Below are 22,735 nucleotides of genomic sequence, written 5' to 3' on the forward strand. Positions count from 1 at the left end.
CTTAGGAAGAAGGTAAAAAGTGGGGATGCGTGATTTGGGTGGGGTAATAAGTTCTATGGATTGAGGTGTTAGTCCTTATGAGGGGTCTGCGGTTTTAAGGAGAGAGTGTAGGTCATTTTGTATCTCAGGAATGGGATCTTGAGGGCAGATGCTGTATGCAGAGGTGTCAGATAGATGGTGTAGTCTTACATACTTCTGTCGGTCATGTACCACAATGGCAGATCCTTGTCTGCCAGTTTTTAGAGAACAAAGAGCCTGGAAGTCAAAAGAGGAACAGTAAGGGCCATCCTATAGGGACCAGAGAAAAGGTTGTGAAACAATGCTGAATTTCGGAAATTCTTGGAAGGCTTGTAAGGGGTGATTTTGAGGTAGTGGTCACTGATCAAGATGGGATCATGGGTGCAACTGTTCAAGACAGGGCTAAATGTCACATTTGCTGTTAGAATGGTTTTGGGACTGGGTTGCAAAGTGATACTTCCAGTTGGCATAATGTGTAAAGGAAGGTGGGTCATTCACCAAAGCAGCATGATTGAATACAGGTTTGGAGCTGACAGCAAGACCATTGGATGATACAGATAATTTGGGAGGGGAGAGTGCCTTAGATGAGAGATTCAGAACACTGTAGTTATATGGATAGTTCTTGTGTTCTTGAGTTATTTTTGCTCTGGGAGTCAGTTGCGAAGGTGGACAATGTTAAAAAGGTTGGCCAAGTTTGATTTGAAGAGGGGAGTGGTGGTGAGATTGTGGCTGTTTAAGGAGCTGGAGAGGGACAGGAAGCGAAACACAACTGTAGAGGTAGTTTAGGAGATAGTCCGCTTTCCTGGTGAGAAGTTCTCACCCACTCATTACCTCTTGTTAACCCTCCACAGTTCTCACGAGTTCTGTACGAATTTTTCTACATTTTTTCCAGTCTTTTTCATTGCTTGTCTTCCTTTTCTCTCATTTCCCCCTCTGCTCCTTCTTTGCCACCCCAACCATCTTTAATACTCCAAACCCTCTTCTCTTGCCATGATGAATTTTATCACATCTTATATTCAGTCATTTGAAAAACATGCTTTGCAGTATCAAAATTAAGATCTTATGTTCTGCTTCTTGGGACCTGATTGTCCTTGGGAGTTACCCCCAAAATCCTAACACTGAAAGTCCCTGCTTTTGGACACAATCCTACTATACACCATCCCCTTCTACAGTTTAAATTACAACAACTGCTTGCATCTACCTACCCACTACTTGCACTCATCTACTGATTTCCACTACACCACACTTCACTCCTAAAAAACATGCTGTTATTTGCCCTTCATGTGTTATTGGATGGTATCACTTCACCCCAAAAAAAACCTTATCTACCTTCCCCTAAGCTATTTCAACAGTGGTGCTTCCCTTCCTGTCTCTCTCGAGCTCCTAAACTACTTCAACAGTGGTGTTTCCCTTCCTGTCCCTCTCCAGCTCCCTAAACAGCTACACAATCAACCACCAACCCTCTCCTGCAAACCGAGCTTGGTTAACCTTTTTATCAATGCCCAGCCTTCACAACTGACCCCATAGCAATGATAACTCATGTCACACAAACTAGCCACTACTGTACAGTCTTGTGAACCCTTCATCTAAGCACTCTCCCCTTCTGAATTATCTGCATTATCCAAGGGTCACACTTTCAGTCCTAAACCTGTATTTAAGCATGCTGCTTTGGTGAAAGAACTACCTTCCTTCAAACATAATGCCAACTAGAAATATCACTTTTCAACCCAATCCCAAAATCTTTTCAACAGCAAACCTGACATTCAACCCTGCCTTGAACAGTTCCACCCACAATGCCATCATGATCAATCATCATTACCTCAAAATCACCCCTTACAAGCCTTCCAAGAACTCTTAACATCCAGCATTATTATGAAAAGGATAGTTGCTACTCACCATATAGCAGAGATGCTGTGTTGCAGATAGGCACAACAAAAAGACTGTCACAAAAAAAGCTTTCAGCCAACAACACCTTTGTCAAAAATAGACAACACACACACAATCACGCAAACACAACACACGCACAAGACCACAGTCTCTGGCAGCTGGCATGACTGTGGTCATGTGTGTATGAGTTGCATTTGCATGAGCATCTGTGTCTGTTGTCTATTTTTGACAAAGGCGTTGTTGGCCTAAAGCTTATTTTGTGACAGTCTTTTTGTTGTGCCTATCTAAGACTAAGCCTCTCCACTATATGGTGAGTAGCAACTATCCTTTTCATAATATTGTTACACTCCATCCTGGATTTTCCATTTTTTAACATCGAACACTGCTTCACAACCCTTTCTCTGATCCCTCCAACACGACCCAAACTCTTCCTCTGCAGGCCTCCAACTTCTTACTTCCCTACAAACTGATGACCCTCATCATTACCCCACTGACAGACAAGGATCTATCATTGTGGAACTTGAATGACAGGAGTGAGTAAGCAAGACTCCACTCCAGCTGTCTGACACCTCTGCATACAGCATCCGCCATCAAGGCACCATCCCTGTGGTTTAAATGACCTACACTCCCTCCTTAAAACCTCATGCACCTCACAAGGACTAACACCTCAATATATAGAACTTCTGACATCATACAAACCATGCACTCCCACCTTATACCTTCTTCCTAAGACCCACAAACCCTATCACCCTGGCCGTCCCATAATTACTGGCTTGAAGGTATCCACCAAACAGATAGCTCCTTAGTTGATTGATATCTGCAACATATAGTACACAGACACCCCTTCTGTATTGAAGACACCAACAATTTCCCAGATTGTCTGAAATCTATGCACATCCTGCCCCCAACACACACCTTGCTCGCCATCACGGATGCTGCCTCCCTCTATACCAATACCCCACAGTAAATTGTCTGCTTGCTGCTGACCATTACCTCAATCAGTGCCCACCTAATTCCAAACCTACGACATACTTCCATGCTCACCTTAATGAACTTTACACTTACCAAGTGCTTCTTTATCCTTGAAGGGCAGACATACAAATCAATTGGAGGCATGGTCATGGGAACCAGGATGGCTCCTTCCTATGCCAATCTCTTCATGGCTTGCATGGAGGGGCAGTTCCTGGGGTCCATAAGCTTTCAGCCAATGGATTGGTTTAGGTACACTGATGACATTTTACCATATGGACCCATGGTGAAGGTGATTAAAATTTCTGGAATCTCTTAATACACTCTCCTAGTTGAATTTCACATGGCCCTATTCTGAATCCCATGCCACTTTCCTTCATGCTGAGTTCATCCTCACCAAGGGACAGCTTCAGAATTATATTCATATTAAACCTACTAATAAAATGCAGTATTTACATTTGGATGGTTGCCAGCCTTTTCATGTCACACAATCCTTCCCTACAGCCTTGGCATTTGAGGCCAACGTATTTGCTCAGATACAGACAGTAATACACCACCAAGGAGTACACACCTTGTCATTCAGTACTATCCTGGTTTTTACTGTATTAATCAGCTACTTTGACAAGGCTCTGATGTTCTGAAGTCATGCCCTGATATTAGGTCCATTCTGTTTGCCATTTTGCCCACCATACTTAGAGAAGCTTTTGTAACTATGAAATTGATGATGAAGATGATGATGATGATGTTGATTTGGGTTCAGGGGGCACTTGGCATTATGGTCATCAGCACCCTGATGAAAAGTTAGCATGTAAATCTCATGGGTGGGGACGAAGGATGTCACCACATGCAGAGAAGTTTATAATGTATTAAAGTCTACCACCCTTACCCACCAATTTAGAGATAAGGCCTGACAGTTCACAAAATTTCCCACCCTTGTAACACTGGAATCGGTATCTGCGAGGACAGTGGGCATATCTCCAGCAAGACTGAGGGCTGCCCTAATATCAGTATATTGGACACAGGTAGCCACAATATGCTGAATTGAATGCAGCAAGCCACAAACCTCACAGAGTGGTGGATCCTTCTGCTGGAGGAGAAAGCCATGTGTTAAAGGGCTATGCTCGATGCGCAGTCTGGTAAGCAGAATCTCCTTCCAATGGCGAGGCTGACATGAAGTCCGCCAAGCCTTTGTAGTCGATTTGAGTGACCGCAGTTTGTTGTCTGTCACCTGCAACCATCCAGTACCCCACTGATGCATGATCCATCTGTCATAAAATGAGATGATGGCATGCAACGAGATGGGACAATGATGGGAAGTACCATCCCAACATGCTTTCTTGGCAGCTTTGTCAGCCATGCCATTGCCCTGTATCTCAATGTGGCCAGGTACCCAGCAAAAGATCACCTCCTTGCCGCAGTGTTGGAGCCGCTGTAAGGAGTCATGGGTGAGCTGAATCAGTGGGTCTATTGGATACATTAATGAAGTGCTTGCAGTGCACTAAGAGTCCGCCTGCTTAGCTGGGTGGTAACGTGCTTGCCTCCCACTCACTGGGCCCGGGTTCGATTCCTGGCTGGGTTGGAGATTTTCTCCACTCGAGGACTGGATGTTGTGTTGTTCTCATCGTCATTTCATCCTCATCATCGGCCACAAGTCACCCAATGTGGCGCGTCTTGCACTTGGTGGCCAAACCTGAATGGGACCTCCCAGCCAACAATGCCATATGATAATTTCATTTCATTTCAGTGCACTAAGAGACAAAAAACCTTGCATGGTGATGTCTGTGAACCCTCTCAGGGCCATTAGAATGCCATATAATTCTGCATCATAATTTGTAAATTGTTCTGGAAGATGCACTTTAAGGACCCTATCAGGGAAAACAGCAGAACAACCAAGAGCATTCTCTTGCTGGGATCCATCTGTATAAACAATAATAAAACTATGGTACGTACTTAAAAAAGACAAAAACAAAGTTGTAAAAACAAAATCTGGAGTACAAGTTTTCTTGTACTGCGTCAAGCTTAAAATCACTTTGGACCTCTGAAGAAACCACAGCGGCAATGTGTTCCATCTCTGGCTGTGTATTTTGATGCCCGAGAGATCCAGATCCTTGAGACAGTCTGTAGCACTTATATCAAATGGCTTGGTCACATGGGGCGGATTCCTGAACAGGCGTTCAAAGGTGGGTTGGACCACTGACCTAAATGTCCATGACTGAGGTGATGCTGAGATTTTCAGCATCTGTTGAGCCAGAAGTATGATGATGATGATGATGATGATGTTTCAGTTTTGGGGCACTCAACTGCGCGGTCATCAGTGCCCATACAACGTCGCAAATCTTTACACAGTCCAATGTAGCCACTTTCATGAATGATGATGAAATGATGAGGACAACACAAACACCCAGTCCCTGGGTAGAGAAAATCACCAACCAGGCCAGGAATCGAACCTGGGACCCCATGATCCAGAGGCAGCAACACTAGCCATTAGACCATGAGCTGCAAATGAGCCCAAAGGACGCATCACCGAATCCAGAGTGTTGGTTCACCAGCCTCTGCACAGAGACTCAGAACTGGGCTGCTCCAAAAGGCTCCAGTCGATATCTGAATGCCTCATGGTGGACAGCATCTAACACCCTAAGGTAGAAAAGGCAGGTGATCCATAGACCACGCTACCATAATCTAAGTGTGATCGAACAAATGCCCTATAAAACTGCAGGAGGCGGGACCTGTCAGCTCCCCATGTTTTTCCGCTAAGGTGTTTCAAAATATTTGGAAGCCCTTTGTTCATAGGTATGTCAGGTGTAGGAGCCAAATTAATTAAAACTATCATTGTAATAAAATATAGGATATCAGAGCTTGCACAGAAAGATATAGTTCTTTTTTCTGCATGCTGTTCAAGAGTGGAATAATAGAGAATCATTGTGGAGGTGGTTCGATGAACACTCTGCCAGGCACTTTGTGATTTACAGAGTATCTATGTAGACAGATGTAGATGTAGATTGCCCCTTAATGGTTGGACATCATACTGCACTGAGCATCTTTTGTGCTTCCTGTGATTTGCTTTCAATGTGATTTCCATGGATGCAACCACCAAGTTATGGTATGGGGCTCTGTTGGCACACTGGTATCTGTCAGTATCAGTCATAACACTCCTGTGTCCATTTGAGATTAATATATGTTTGATTTGTTTTTCTATCTTACCATCTGCCAAATTCCATGTCTCTTCGTTAACATCTTTATGTGTAAAGGTCATATGGAAAAACTGTATTTCTAATATCCATGCTTTCTGATTCAGCAAATGAGACCATTCTCAGTCCATTTTCATGGGTTTCATTATGAAGGCTTTCATTGCTTGTTGTCAGTTGCTCTTTCCCTACCCTGACATTAAAGTCTCCCAGCATGATTTTGATGTGCTGTGGTAGATGTCACACACATTCTCCAGCTGTTCACAGAATATGTCTTTTACAGCATCTTTTTCATCATTTATAGGTGCATGAACATTGACAATGGATACAATGAACCATGAACCTCTCATCCGTATGTAACACATTGTTTCATTAACTGCCTCAAACCTGTAGACTGTTTCAACCAGCTCCCTTGAAATGAGAGATGTTGATCCAAATTCATGTTCTTCTGTTTGTACACTGCTGTTAAATACAATGCATTGTCTGAGGTTCTGTATGTATGGCGAGTAGATTTTTTTTTTTTTATCTATCCAGTTACATTTTATATATGTTTATTTATATTATTACAAAAGTAGCTACTCAGCTACTTTGAAGAAAAAGAAGAGCCATCACTCCTCTTATACCCTACACTACTTGGTTGGTGTTTTTATCCAAAGGTTCCGACAAAGTATTTATGAAACTCTACACAGAACCTTATGGCTGTCTATATAATGGCAAAGTCAAAATCTGTCTAGTACTAGATATATATGCAGAATTTACCTCCATCTAACCAAATATTTTGATAAATTGTAGCAAGAATGCCTAATGAGGCATTCTTTAATAATGTCTGTTAATGTCTAGGTTATTTCATGATTACAGACTTCTGCATTAGAACATAGGACAATATTGAGTGAAATTATGACAAATATGTTAGCAATTCCACTTACATTTACTCACAATGAGGAAGATTTCTGACTAAGAAAAACAGAACTGAGCTTTTCAGCTACTTAATTTTTGAAGAGAGAGCCAACATTGTCAAAGTCCTTCAGGAGCTCGTATCTTAGAATTTACTGAACAAAATGTACTTTTCCCCCCTTGTTTCTTCAAAGGGAAAAACTGTCATTCCCTAGCTTTCATCATGAGTAGAGGAAAACTCCATATGATCACTCCTAGTTGATAAGTATGCTCCTAATCCCAACACTCATTTTCCTCAAAAGAAAAAACATATGGACATACTGACATGAGCTCCATTGCAGAGTTCTATCAGTGAGGATGTAAAATGTTGCACAGTGTCATAACTAACTCCATTTAATGTGATATAGCTTGTAACACAAATACTGTTTTTTGTTGTTTTCCCCCCTTTTCATATCCAAACTGTATACAATATTTACAAGAAATGTGAAAAATCGCTTTACAAGAAGTATTGTCCTAATTCTTATTGCTTAAAGGATAGCTTGCATCTGACTGACTACAATGATATAAATATTCTGTATAGAACCATTTTACTTGAGGAAATATTTTGTACTTCCTTGAAAAGTATAGTTGATAAAACTGATTTCTGTCGGTGGAGTATGGAGTGACTGTCTCAGTAGAATTAATGGATCTGCTTTCAGCAGTCAGTTTTTATTACTATGTTTTTAGCAACTGTTCAGAAGAATTAACTGGATTTAGTGGCCAATGATTTGGACTTAATATCATCTGTCTCAATAGTGCTGTCACGAAGTTTAAAAATTTGATGTTCAGATTTAATATTCACAGACTGTGTTCTGTTCGTAATATGTCTCCATTAACTAAAGAAGGAAATCCTTGGCTGATAACTGGTCTTCACATCTTGAACCCACACTATTATTTGGTTGGTTAGCTTCAACATGAGATTCATTCATTCATTTACCTTGTTCCCATCAAGAAGCAAAACCATCAGGAATATGAAACAAGTCAGTTTACGCATTAACAAAATACAAGAAAAACATAGAAACATTTCCATACACTGTATTAACAATAAAGTGTCACCATACTGCTTAATGCTATATTGTTAGAGGTACCTGCATTTTGACAGCTGCCAATCCTTCCATACAAAAAATCTCTCCCTTACACTGTGGCCACCTGGCGGCAGCGTATCAGCAGTGCACAACTTCCTTGCCCAGTATGCTAAAGGTCTCAACAAAGTCCCTCACAGACAGGCACTATCTGCCAGACCTAATCAGCAAACAGAGTTCCCGTACCGTATTCCCATCCAACCCCAATACTCCCACCAACCCCAAGAACCAGCTAAAAAGGAGTAACTCCTTCATTAACCCAAAACCATCCCAGTCTGGACCAACTGAGCCACATTGTTCATCAGGTATTTGATTATCTATCATCAGACACTGAAATGAGACACATCCTACCCAAGATCCTTCCCACCCCTCATAAAGTGGTGTTCTTCACCCATCGAAACTCCACAGCATCCTATTCCGGCCCTACGCCACTGCCAGTCCCAACCTTTTTCCATGGGGCTCTTATCCCTGTGGAAGACCCAAGTCGCAAGACCTGCTCAATCTACCCTCCAACACTTCCTCTTCCAGTCCTGCCATAGGCTTATCCTATCCTATCAGAAGCCAGATCACCTGTGAAAGCAGGAAGTCGCAGTCTACCCTTTTCATAATATTGTTGAAATTCAATGTTTGTGCTCTCATGTATGTCAATCAGTTTCATCAACTAGGTAGCAGACTGATACTACTATTGAAATATTAATCACAATCAGGAGAAAAGAAAAATATAAAGAGAACACTGAATGATAATTGTATTAGTAGTGCTATTTGTAACATTACAAGCAGCTGGTTCGACTGCTGGCGGATGGACTAAATCTGACAAGTCAGCTGTGGGCAGCCAGCGTGAATGTCTGTTAGGGCATCCAACTGTCGGATGGACTGTGACAGGTGAGCTGGTTGCAAGTAAAGGTGGCTAGTGAGCCACAAGACCCAGTAGTCTTCACAATTTTCCCAGGCAGAAAGAGGGGTATATTCCAGCAGCATGGTCGTGTGACGAGCTAAGATGGAGGGGCTTATGATTTGGAATATTGTTACTAATAAAATTTTAATGAAAATACATAACATTCATTACAAGCATGCTAGACAAAAACCAATGACAGTTTTGGATCTGTGGCAATAGGCTGAACTCACTGAACATAAACACGTTTGAAGCTTCAATAGTTAAAAGTTATTAACATTATTATCATTTTTGTTTATAATAAATTGAAACAGCTGAACCCATCATGAAAATCACACTTGTGAAACACCAAATGACAGAGAATAATACCTGCAATATAATGAACAGATTATTTATCTAACTAAATAAAAATAAAAATGTTATAAACAATTTAGTTTATTTACATAAATAGTGGCATGATTACAGAATCCTCCACAGAGACACAAATGATCTTATCGGCATGAGTTTCCTTGTTAAATATTCCAATAACTTTTAATGTATATTTAATTACTGTTGTGAATTATAAATAGGTCGAGTTAGTGTTTTTATTTGAGTGATAGATATGGCAATTTATATGTTTGAGAGTTGTTTAAAACTGTTAAAATAATACACAAGTGAGTTTATTACGAGGCTGAAAAATGACCGCAACGATTTCTATATGTTTTATTATAATTTATATATATAATTATATATATAATTTATATATTTTTTATTATATTAATGATATGAATATAATAGAGGGAAACATTCCACGTGGGAAAAATATATCTAAAAACAAAGATGATGTGACTTACCAAACGAAAGTGCTGGCAGGTCAATAGACACACAAACAAACACAAACATACACACAAAATTCAAGCTTTCGCAACCAACCATTGCTTCGTCAGGAAAGAGGGAAGGAGAGGGAAAGACGAAAGGATGTGGGTTTTAAGGGAGAGGGTAAGGACTCATTCCAGTCCCGGGAGCAGAAAGACTTACCTTAGGGGGAAAAAAAAGACAGGTATACACTCGCACACACACATATCCATCCGCACATACACAGACTGTGGTGTGTCTCACCACACACACACACACACACACACACACACACACACACACACACACACAAATAAGATGTGTGTGTGTGTGTGTGTGTGTGTGTGTGTGTGTGTATTGTTCATGAAAGCCAACAGCCGAAAAGCTTTAATTTTGAGAGTCTTTTTGTTATGCCTATCTGCAACCCAGCATCTCCGTTATATGGTGAGTAGTACCTTTTCATAATACTGAGACTTGTATTTTATTATCTAGCACACGCTGCTGGGTGTAACAGCTATGCCTGCACAAAGTAACTCCAAATTTTGCACTGCTGGTAGATGCTGAACAGTTATTCAATGAGTTATTTGTATGTGGCCACCATTCACATTACATATGCTGCTTCACTGAAAAATTAAAATGGATTTATATCAAAGTTAAAATCCATGAGTTTTGAGCAATATTATTGTCATTCAGGATTTCAACCAACAGATCCAACCTCAGCACATCTTTTATTGAACTATTCGCTACTGTCTCACTGCTAGTATAAGATTTTGGTATGAACATTATTATGTTGTGCAGTTGGGCTATAGAGCAATGGTGTATGTCCTCTGCCTATTTATGACAGAAAGCCATGCTCCAAACTAATGGCCGTACATTACCCACACTCTGGTGGAACTTTCTACTGTGTATTAATTGTTTTTATCAAAAGGGATACACGGCGTGAGGAGTAGTGCTGTATATTTCTATACAAAATGAGTACTCTAATTTAAAACAAGTATGCAACTCAGAAGCAGTTCCACAGATCCACAATGTCCTAGTCAAATTTGCTTTTTTGTCATAAGCAGAGTGTGATCTCTTTGTGAAGTTTACAACATAAGGCCACAATGATGCCATCTCGAGCATGTTTTGCACACATTCAACAATATAGAAAGTGCCCCAAAGTATCATTTCCAGTAGCTGGTGACAGTTCCAGGACCCAAGGCTTATATGAGATAGCCTGGGCTATTTACTGTGGATTCAGTCACAATGGGACTATACTGTGAATGAATGGAGGACTGTGGTCTTTGCAGATGAATCATACTGCAGTTTGTGAATTAATTCTCACAGTACCTTTTTTTGCAGAAAAAGTGGCAGCTAGTACAGTCAGGAATGCTGAGCAAAGAGATCAGATAGGTGTTGGTATAAATCTGATATAAGGTGATGTCAGTTTGGACTTGCACGCAGAGTTTAACATCTTCGTTCATTCTAATCTGATGGATGCATTTCTTGCAAGTGAATATGTCCAATCATGGACAGGACAGTAAAGTCTCTGGTCCTAAATCCTATAGAGTAAGACAGAGGTGCATTGGCAAGATGAACTACCATCCACTAGACACACTCAGGACTTTTACAAACTGCTGTACAACTTTTTTTTCTGGGACGCTCTTTACCGCCTCACAGTGAGCTTGCCATGTTGCTGCTGAGCATGTGAAATGACTGGAGGGTAATGGTATTCAATATTATTGTTTTGTTGTTATGTGAGAGATTTTTGTAACACTTTCTAGTTCTCCACAGAAGATTAATTTTCCAACACCATTAGCATTTAGGAAAGTGTGGCAGTTACATTTTATTTAATGGTAGAAATTTTTTTAGTTATGATACTTAAAAAAATATATACTGTGTGCTTCAAACTTTTCTAATTACATGTTTTGAAAAAAGTTACTGCTGCATGTCTTGTGATTAAGATCCATCTTGTCCTGTAACTATCCCAGCATTCTGTTTAGGTCATATGTTCTCATTTCTTGATCATTCTTAACATCTGGACATCCTTGTGCCTTTGCCTTTGATGGATGTAAACAACAATGCCGGAGGCAATGGAACTCACGAATTAAGCTGTGAACCACAAGTGTTGGTGACTACGCCATGGGACCACCAGCCATGAAAGTCAGTTGCTCGAGAATATATGAAAATGGATGTCAGTTCTTTTCAAGCAGCCATCTGTCAGTTCTCTTCAGCAGTCACTTGTCAGTTCCCTTTGAGCAGCCACTTCAAGCATATCACAATCAACTATGCTACACCAGAATCTTTTCACTGCCACTGCCACTGGACTCTGAGTACAACGTCTCTACATCTCAATTTACAACACTATTCTGCAGTCACACTCAAGTGCCTGGCAGAGGATTCACCGAACTACTTTCACACTATTTTTGTACCGTTCCACTCTTTCACAGCATGCAGGAAAAATGAGCACTTAAATCTTTCTGTGTGAGCTCTGATTTTTCATATTGTATTGCAACAATCATTTCTTGCCATTCAACTCACATATCATATCCAAGACACTCTTTGCCTAGTTTTGCAATGATTCAAAACGAGCTGCCCTTCTCACTTTTTCAGTGTCCTCTGTCAATCCAAACTGGCAAGGATTGCATATTGCACAATAGTACTCGAGCAGAGGAAGGACAAGCATACTGTCTGCAATCTCCTCACTAGACCTGTTGTATCCTGTATGTGTTCTGCCTGTAAAACACAGTGATTGCATTTGCCTTCCCCACAAAATTATCTATGTGACTGTTCCAGTTTAAGTTATTCATAATTGTAATCCATAGGTATTTAGTTGTATTACAGCTTTTAGATTTGTGTGATTTATTATTTAACCAAAATTTAATGGGTTCCTTTTAGCGCTCATCTGGGCGACCTCACACTTTTTATTATTTACGATCACTTTTCACACCATGCAGACATCATGTCTAAATCATTTTGCAATTGGTTTTGATTTTCTGATGACTTTACTAGATGGCAAATGACAGCATCATCTGCAACCAATTTAAGATGGCTGCTCAGATTGTCTTCTAAGTCATTTACCTAGATTAGGAGCAGCAGAGAGCCTGCAACAATTCCTTGGGGAATGCCAAATATCACTTCTATTTTACTCCTTCAGTTACTGTGAACTGCAATATTTGCAGCAGAGAATCACGAATCTATTCTCACTACTGAGACAGTATTTCATAGGCATGCAACTGGATTAGATGCCACTTGGGAGGAAAAGTATCAAAAGCCTTCTGGAAATATACCAGGTGGTTATAATTAAACTATCCATGTTTAACACATTCAAACACAGAAACTAATTACCGTACGAGTATCAAACTTGGTAACATTAATGTCCAGAGCATGGGGTGCATAATTTCCATGTATCACAGTACCACCGTCCAGTTCCAAATATGGCCACCAGGTGCCGTGATCAGTCATCGTGATTCATAATCTCAACACATCTGACCAGTTCCATGCACAGTGTGATTAGATTAGATTAGATTCAGTTTTCGTTCCATAGACCCAAAAAATGAGATGATTCTCGTGGGTGTGGAAAATGTCAGAAAGTATAACATAAAAACATAAAACATTTGAATATAATACTTACTATCCTGACCATTTGTCAGGAGATTGTCAAAATAGGTGAATACAATGCAGTAAACTGGAACTGCTAATATTTACAGAATTAACACACTGTCAGAATGAAAAATTGTTATGCATTATTAATGAATTTACCATACACAAAATACCTAATCTTGACTGTTGTGACCAAGTGCTGTCCAAAACTGAAATCTAACAGTGTTTAAAACATGCTTTATCTGAAACCAAGTTTTTAATACTTGCTGGTAATTTATTGAAAATGTGGTTTCCTGAATATTGGACCCCTTTTTGGACCAAGTTAAGTGATTTTAGGTCTTTATGTAGATTGTTCTTATTCCTAGTACTGATACTATGTGTTGAGCTATTGGTTGGAAATATAGATGTATTACTTGCAACAAATTTCATTAAGGAATAAATATACTGAGAAGCAGTGGTTAGAATACAAAGTTCCTTGAGGAGGTTTCTACATGATGTTCTTGAATTTACACCACAAATGATTCTTATCACATGCTTTTTGCATGCTAAAAACTTTTATTCGGTTTGATGAGTTGGCCCAGAATACGATCCCATATGACATAATAGAATGAAAGTAAGTGAAATATGCAAGTTTTTTTTTAATATTTATATCTCCTACATCTGACATCATTCTCACGGCAAATACAGACTTGTTTAGGCACTTAAAAAATTCCGTGTTATGCCCTTCTCAACTGAATTTATTATCGAGTTGGAATCCCAGAAATTTAACACTGTCAACATCTTTGATCTGCATGTCTTCATATGGTGGAAGGAAATCTCTTACAGGTTCTGAACTGCATATAGTGGGTCTTCTCAAAGCTTAATGACAGTGAATTAGCTTCAAACCACTTATTAATGTCAGTGAAAATTTGATTAGCAGCTATTTCTAAATCTGTACTTGACTTGCTACTTATTGCAATGCTTGTATCATCTGCAAGCAAAACAAACTTAGCATCTGGCAATGTAACAGATGAGAGGTCATTAATGCACACAAGAAAAAGAATTGACCCAAGATGAAGCCTTGAGGAACATCACATGTAATTAAGTCCCAGTCAGATGAAGATTGAGTGCTTACTGCTCAGGTATTTCGCAATGACACCCTTTGTTTCCTGTTAGATAGATAAGACTCAATCCATTTCGCAGCATTGCTGGTGACACCATAATATTCTAATTTACTTAAGAGAATGCTGTGGTTCACATAGTCAAAGGCTTTTGACAGGTCACAGAAAATGCCAGTAGCCTCTAATTTATTATCCAATGAATTAAGTACATTCTCACTGTAAGTGTAAATAGCTTTATCTATACCAGAACCCTTAAGAAATCCAAACTGTGACTTGGACAATATATTATTTGCAGTCATATGCTTAACGAGATGCTTGAACACAACCTATTCAAACATTTTTGAGAAAGCCGGCAAAAGTGAAATTGGTCGATAGTTTGATGGTATCTCTTTATCCCCCTTCTAGTAAAGAGGCTTAACTTCAGCATATTTTATACAGTCTGGAAATGTTTTGCTGATAAGAGATGGATTACACAAATAACTTAAGATAGAACTCAACTCACATGAGCACTCTTTGATTAACTTCATTGGCATGTTATCATACCCTCTGGAATACTCAGATTTTAAGGATTATATGATGGATGCCACTGCTTTGGGAGACGTGAGTGTCATTTCCATTTTACTTAAGTTATTTTTAAAGACTGGTCTCGGATACTGCATTGCACTGTTCACGGTACTTGATAACCCCAAGCTGTCAGTAACTGAAATGAAGTACTTGTTTAAGATATTTGCAACACTACATGTACTTGTTACCAAAGTCACATTTATTTTTAGAGCTATCTGTTCCTCTTCATTTTCGGCCCCACCTATCTCTGTGTTCACTATACCCCATACAGTTTTTATTTTGTTGCCTGATGTAATTATCTTTTTCTCATAATAAAGCTGCTTTGGTTTCTGGATTACTTGCTTCAATATTTTGCTGTATTCTTTGTAATACATTACAATTCTAACATCAGAGCTGTTCCTAGATAGTAGATACAATCTCCTTTTTGTCCCACATGATATCTTTATTCCTTGTGTAATCCATAGTTTATTTTTTTACTTCTGTGTCATTTATGTTACCTTTAGGGGAAAACAATTTTCAAAAGTGGAGGTAACTTTATTAATGAATGCTTTTTATTTTCTATTTGAGTCAGAAGTATTGTAAACATCTATCCAGTTCATGTCCTTAAGCAATTTTCTGAATTTCTCAATTTTTGACTTATTTATTACCCTCCTGTACTCAGATTTAATAGATTTCTATCCTGACAAGTTTCAGCATTTAACACAAGATTCTGCTTGTCATGATCAGATGGCCCATTTACTATTGGTTTTGTGATATGACTTTTTGCTGTAGATTTGTCTACAAAGGTATTATCAAAAGCAGTCTCAGAGCATTTACATATGCTAGTAGCAAAGTTCACAGTTGTTACTAAATTGAATGATAGTGTTACTGACTGCAATAATTGTTCATTGACAGAGGTTTTCAATAAATCCACATTAAAATCAAAAGGAGTACAGCATTATTGGTGAAGGTCTATTTTCAAAACAACAGTAATCCTGCAGCTGCACTTCAAGAATGACCGGTTGCACCATTGGTGGTTTATGGAATCACCGTTGCTATGGCAGACAACAATGCACACAACTCCTGATCATCAGGCAGTGCGCATGCTGTATCACAACAGTTGAACATCCAGTGGTCCACTATACAGAAGGTGTTTCGAACCATTCTCAAATGGTATCCATGCAAGATCCATGTTGCACAGCAGCTTGCACCACAGGATGCACAAGGGCATGTTGACTTCACTCTCCACTTTTCGAACAAGGAATGAAGTTGACAAGGACTGGCCCTGGACCAGTCTATGGACTGCCGAAGCTCATTTTTCTCTGATGGGTGAAGTGAACACACAGAACTGCTGAGTGTGAGGATCTTCATCCCCACTCACTATGCATTAAGTTGCTCTGTATGGTGAACGTGTCACTAGTTGGTGTGGCTTCACGGCTATGTTCATCACTGACACATTCTTTTATCAACAGTTTGGCACTCAAGGACCAAAGACGTGCACTGTGACTGGCCAGCATTACTGCCATATGCTTTGCCAGCATGACATACCTGCCCTGCAGGAGAGAAACGCACTGAACTCCATAGTTTTCATGCAAGATGGGGCCCCACCACACATCTGCTTCTCAGAAACATTTGGAAATAATCAAATTATCAGCCGGACATTTCCAAATGCTTGGCCGGCACAATCAGCTGATCTCAGTCCCCATGATTTCTGGTTGTGGGGCTACCTGAAGGACAGGGTTTACCAGGAGAACATTCACACATGTGCTGATCTTAAGTGCAGCATATCAAGAGAGGTAGCCAGCATACCTATGGACATGATTTGTTCTACTGTGCGTAATGCAATGCCGCACTTTCAGACTCTTCTGGACATTGATGATCACCATACTGAGCCCCTTTTGTGGCAGTTTATTTATTTATTTTTCGGATGGCAATACAGTGACAATATTTTATGTAAGTACAACAATATGTAAACAAAATGTATAAAACAAAACAATGTGTAAATAATACATGTATAAAAAACAAGCAATAGCACAAAAGGATAAAGTACAAACACTCGAGACAAAATAACTACATGCTAAAAGTTTGGCAAGCCTGACTAGAAACTCATGCATATATTTAAAGAAAAAAGTACAAAGAAGAAAGAAAAGTACAAAGAAGAAAGTACAAAAAGGTGGTAATTTAAGGAGATGGGACCTGGATAAACTGACTAAAGCAGAGGTTGTACAGAGTTTCAGGGAGAGCATAAGGGAACAATTGACAAGGAGGGGGGAAAGAAATACAGCAGAAGAAGAATGGGTAACTTTGAGGGATGAAGTGGTGAAGGCGGCAGAGGATCAAGTAGGTAAAAAGACGAGGGTTAGTAGAAATCCTTGGGTAACAGAAGAAATATTGAATTTAATTGATGAAAGGAGAAAATATAAAAATGCAGTAAATGAAGCAGGAAAAAAGGAATATAAACGTCTCAGAAATGAGATCGACAGTAAGTGCAAAATGGCTAAGCAGGGATGGCTAGAGGACAAATGTAAGGATGTAGAGGCTTATCTCACTAGGGGTAAGATAAATACTGCATACAGGAAAATTAAAGAGACCTTTGGAGGAAAGAGAACCACTTGTATGAATATCAAGAGCTCAGATGGAAACCCAGTTGTAAGCAAAGAAGGGAAAGCAGAAAGGTGGAAGGAGTATATAGAGGGTCTATACAAGGGCGATGTACTTGAGGACAATATTATGGAAATGGAAGAGAATGTAGATGAAGTTGAATTGGGAGATATGATACTGCGTGAAGAGTTTGACAGAGCACTGAAAGACCTGAGTCGAAACAAGGCCCCGGGAGTAGACAACATTCCATTAGAACTACTGACAGCCTTGGGAGAGCCAGTCCTGACAAAACTCTACCATCTGGTGAGCAAGATGTATGAGACAGGCGAAATACCCTCAGACTTCAAGAAGAATATAATAATTCCAATCTCAAAGAAAGCAGGTGTTGACAGATGTGAAAATTACCGAACTATCAGTTTAATAAGTCACGGCTGCAAAATACTAACGCGAATTCCTTACAGACGAATGGAAAAACTAGTAGAAGCCGACCTCGGGGAAGATCAGTTTGGATTCCGTAGAAATGTTGGAACACGTGAGGCAATACTGACCCTATGATGTATCTTAGAAGCTAGATTAAGGAAAGGCAAACCTACGTTTTTAGCATTTGTAGACTTAGAGAAAGCTTTTGACAATGTTGACTGGAACACTCTCTTTCAAATTCTGAAGGTGGCAGGGGTAAAATACAGGGGGCGAAAAGCTATTTACAATTTGTACGGAAACCAGATGGCAGTAATAAGAGTCGAGGGACATGAAAGGGAAGCAATGGTTGGGAAGGGAGTGAGACAGGGTTGTAGCCTCTCCCCGATGTTATTCAATCTGTAAATTGAGCAAGCAGTAAAGGAAACAAAAGAAAAATTCGGAGTAGGTATTAAAATCCATGGAGAAGAAATAAAAACTTTGAGGTTCGCCGATGACATTGTAATTCTGTCAGAGACAGCGAAGGACTTGGAAGAGCAGTTGAACGGAATGGACAGTGTCTTGAAAGTAGGGTATAAGATGAATATCAACAAAAGTAAAACAAGGATAATGGAATGTAGTGGAATTAAGTCGGGTGATGCTGAAGGAATTAGATTAGGAAATGAGACACTTAAAGTAGTAAAGGAGTTTTGCTATTTGTGGAGCAAAATAACTGATGATGGTTGAAGTAGAGAGGATATAAAATGTAGACTGGCAATGGCAAGGCAAGGTAAGCATTTCTGAAGAAGAGAAATTTGTTAACATCGAGTATAGATTTACGTGTCAGGAAGTCGTTTCTGAAAGTATTTGTGTGGAGTGTAGCCATGTATGGAAGTGAAACATGGACGATAAATAGTTTGGACAAGAAGAGAATAGAAGCTTTCGAAATGTGGTGCTACAGAAGAATGCTTAAGATTAGATGGGTAGATCGCATAACTAACGAGGAAGTACTGAATAGGATTGGGGAGAAGAGAAGTTTGTGGCACAACTTGACCAGAAGAAGGGATCGGTTGATAGAACATGTTCTGAGGCATCAAGGTCTCACCAATTTAGTATTGGAGGGCAGCGTGGAGGGTAAAAATCGTAGAGGGAGACCAACAGATGAATACACTAAGCAGATTCAGAAGGATGTAGGTTGCAGTAGGTACTGGGAGATGAAGAAGCTTGCACAGGATAGAGTAGCATGGAGAGCTGCAGCAAACCAGTCTCAGGACTGAAGACCACAACAACAACATATTTAAAGCTCAATATCTAGACTGCATAGCCAATCCAAAGCAGAGGGTTTCACATATATAACCTCAGAGATAGGACCGGTGTATCTTCTTAAGGGGCATTCCTCAATAATATGGTGGACATTCTACTCTGGTGCTCCCCAGTCACAGGTGGGTGAGTCGCATAGACCCCACCTGTACTTATATGCATTACATCTTGCATGGCCCGTTCTGATACAGTTTAATTTAGTCCAGGTACATCTCTTCAGGTCAAAGCCCGGTAATTCCAGAGTAGGATCTTGGATACCTTGTTTATTAATTCCAGAATCATTTCCAAAAGTGCCACCATTGCTCCTTGGTGTCAGATTGATGTTCTTGTGTATTAACCCATATAGGCTTCTGTGACTTCAAGCGGGTTGATGGTATTTCGTTCAAAACATCATGGATTGGTAGATTCTGTGGGTAATCGGAGTCATGAATTTTTGACCACTCTCTTTGTAGCAGCAATGGTACCAGTATGTAATGGTATGATGTACCATAGCAGCACATTAAAAGTGTTTCAATTGAACTGATTCTGCATTATTTCTCTTCCCCACGTCCTTGACATTAACACTACCAAGTTTGCTACTCATATAGTAATTAGTTTCCATATTATTACGTTTCAAACAGGGAAAGTTTAATTATAACCACACAGCAGAAATATGGAATCAATCTGGGTGCCCTGTCAATAGCAGTAATTACTTCATGAGAATAAAGAGCTAGTTATGTTTCACAAGAACAGTATTTTTCAAATCTGTGCTGATGGTGTGTCAACAGATCATTTTCCACAAGGTTATTCACAATGTCTGAAAACAGCATATGTTCCAAAATCCTTCTTCGAATTGACATCAGTGATAAGGGACTATAATTTATTGGATTGCTCCTACTTCCTTTCTTGAGTATGGGTGTGACCTGTGCAACTTTTGAATCTTTAGCTACAGACATTTCAACAAGGGCATGGTTGTACATAATTGTTAAGTATGGAGCATACTCTGAAAGGAATCTAATTGGTATACACTCTGCAACAGAGGACTTGCCTTTATTAAGTGATTTAAGCTGCTTTGCTACATCAAGGATATCTACTTATATGTTACTCATGTTAGCAGCAATTCTCGATTTGAATTCTGGATTACTTACTTCATGTTGTTTGACAAAGGATATTCAGAAAACTGTATTTAGTAACTCCACTTTCATGATGCTTTCATTGGTAACACTACCTTTGCTTCTGTGCAATGGAGGTACTGAATTGTGTCTTGCCATTGTTGTACTTCACATATAACCAGAATCTCTCAGGATTTCATGCAGGTTTCAAGACAGAGTTTCTCTATGAAGACTATTAAAAGCATTTACCATTGAAGTTAACACCAAATTCTGATATTCTGTAAAACCTCACTTGTTGTGGGGTTTTTGTGTTTTTAGAATTTGGCACTCTTTTTCCCACTCTGCTGGACTGTTGCCCAATTCACTACCTCACTCTGCTTTACTGCCATGGGACTTCGACCCTCCCAGCAGTGCTCAACTACAGGTGATAGGCTCAAAAACATTTTTTCTGGATACCCGTGCTTTTGAAGCATACATCATGTGGAAACCTCTGAACCTGTTCACATTATTATCAAGGGTCACTGATTAGATCCTGAGATAGACACTAAATTTCAAGAAGTTAGTGTCTCAGTATCTTCTACTTCATTTATTTTCTTGTGGATTTCAATTTATTTTGGATACAAGGGTCCAGGGATTTAAATTGTATTTACATCTGATGGCCAATAAATTCTGTGGCTGTGAAGTATTTATTTATTGATATACACTATGTGATCAAAAGTAACTGGACACACCCAAAAACATACAGTTTTCATATCAGGTGCATTGTGCTGCCAGCTACTCCATACCAACGACCTCAGTAGTCATTAGACATCGTGAGAGAGCAGAATGGGGCAATCCACAGAACTCATGGACTTCAAACGTGGTCAGGTGTTTGGGTGTCACGTGTGTCATACACCTGTAGGCGAGATTTCTGCGCTCCTAAACATCTCTAGGTCCATTGTTTCCAATGTGATAGTGACGTGGAAATGTGATGGGGCACATACAGCAAAAAAGTGTACAGGCAACCTCATCTGTTGACTGACAGAGACCGCCGACTGATGAAGAGGGTCATTATGTGTAATAGGCAGACATGTACCCAGACCATCACACAGGAATTCCAAACTGCACCAGGATCCACTGCGAGTACTATGACAGGCAAGCGGGAGGTGAGAAAACTTGGATTTCATGGTCAAGTGCCTGCTCATAAGACACACATCACACCAATAATGCCAAATGATGCCTCGCTTTAGTGTAAGGAGCATAAACATTGGATGATTGAACGGTGGAAAAATGTTGTGTGGAGTGATGAATCACTGTACACAATGTGGCGATCCAATGGCAGGATGTGAGTATGGCGAATGCCCAGTGAATGTCATCTGTCAGTGTGTGTAGGGCCAACAGTAAAATTTGGAGGCAGTGGTGTTATGGTGTGGTCGTGTTTTTCATGGAGAGGGCTTGCACCCCTCGTTGTTTTGCGTGACTATCACAGCACAGGCCTACATTGATGCTTTAAGCACCTCCTTGCTTCCCACTGTTCAAGAGCAATTCAGGGATGGCGATTGCATCTTTCAACAAGATTGAGCAGCTGTTCATAATGCACGGCTTGTGGCAGAGTGGTTACACGACAATAACATCCCCATAATGGATTGGCCTGCACAGAGTCCTGACCTGAATCCCATAGAACACCTTTAGGATGTTTTGGAATGCCGACTTCCTGCCGGGCCTTACCAACTGACATTGATATCTCTCCTCGGTGCAGCACTCCATGAACAATGGGCTGCCATTCCCCAAGAAACTTTCCAGCACCTGATTGAACATACGCCTGTGAGAGTGGAAGCTGTCATTGAGGCTAAGGGTGGGCCAGCATAATATTGAATTCCAGCATTACCAATGGAGGGCGCCACAAACTTTTAAGTCATTTTCAGCCAGGTGTCCAGATACTTTTGATCACAAAGTGTAGGTTATAGCAGATACTAAAGTAGTGTTAATTGCATAAATTATTATATTTATTGAATAAAATTCTAATGTACTTCACCTGCTAATATCAGTGAGATCTGCCATTATATACATAAGTTGCTCACATATCTGCAGGGAATGATTTTGTTTCTTTGCCTCTGCAGAAGGAGAGTCATTGACAATATTACCTTGCGTTATCTTGGGTTTACGGCGAATAAAACTCTGTTTTTTCAAGAGTTCAAGTTTACCATTTCCTGCAGCACAATTCTGCTGTCCAGTTGTAACACTCACCTGAAAAATGTCACTGATGTTTTAACTTTAAACATTCACTTGTACATTCAACTCACAAAGGTTACTTCCTCACTGT

General features: G+C 39.9%; 1 protein-coding gene across 1 annotated transcript in view; it reads right to left on the bottom strand.

Moving 5' to 3' along the window:
* LOC124712120 (Meckel syndrome type 1 protein) overlaps positions 1-22,735 on the bottom strand; it is a 128,496-nt gene that overhangs the window by 38,586 nt on the left and 67,175 nt on the right. Inside the window, exon 3 of the mRNA XM_047242418.1 lies at positions 22,448-22,659. Coding sequence (XP_047098374.1) covers positions 22,448-22,659 — 212 coding nt within the window. The remainder of the gene's footprint in view (positions 1-22,447; positions 22,660-22,735) is intronic.

Source organism: Schistocerca piceifrons, chromosome 8, assembly GCF_021461385.2.
Source record: "Schistocerca piceifrons isolate TAMUIC-IGC-003096 chromosome 8, iqSchPice1.1, whole genome shotgun sequence".
NCBI lineage: Eukaryota > Metazoa > Arthropoda > Insecta > Orthoptera > Acrididae > Schistocerca > Schistocerca piceifrons.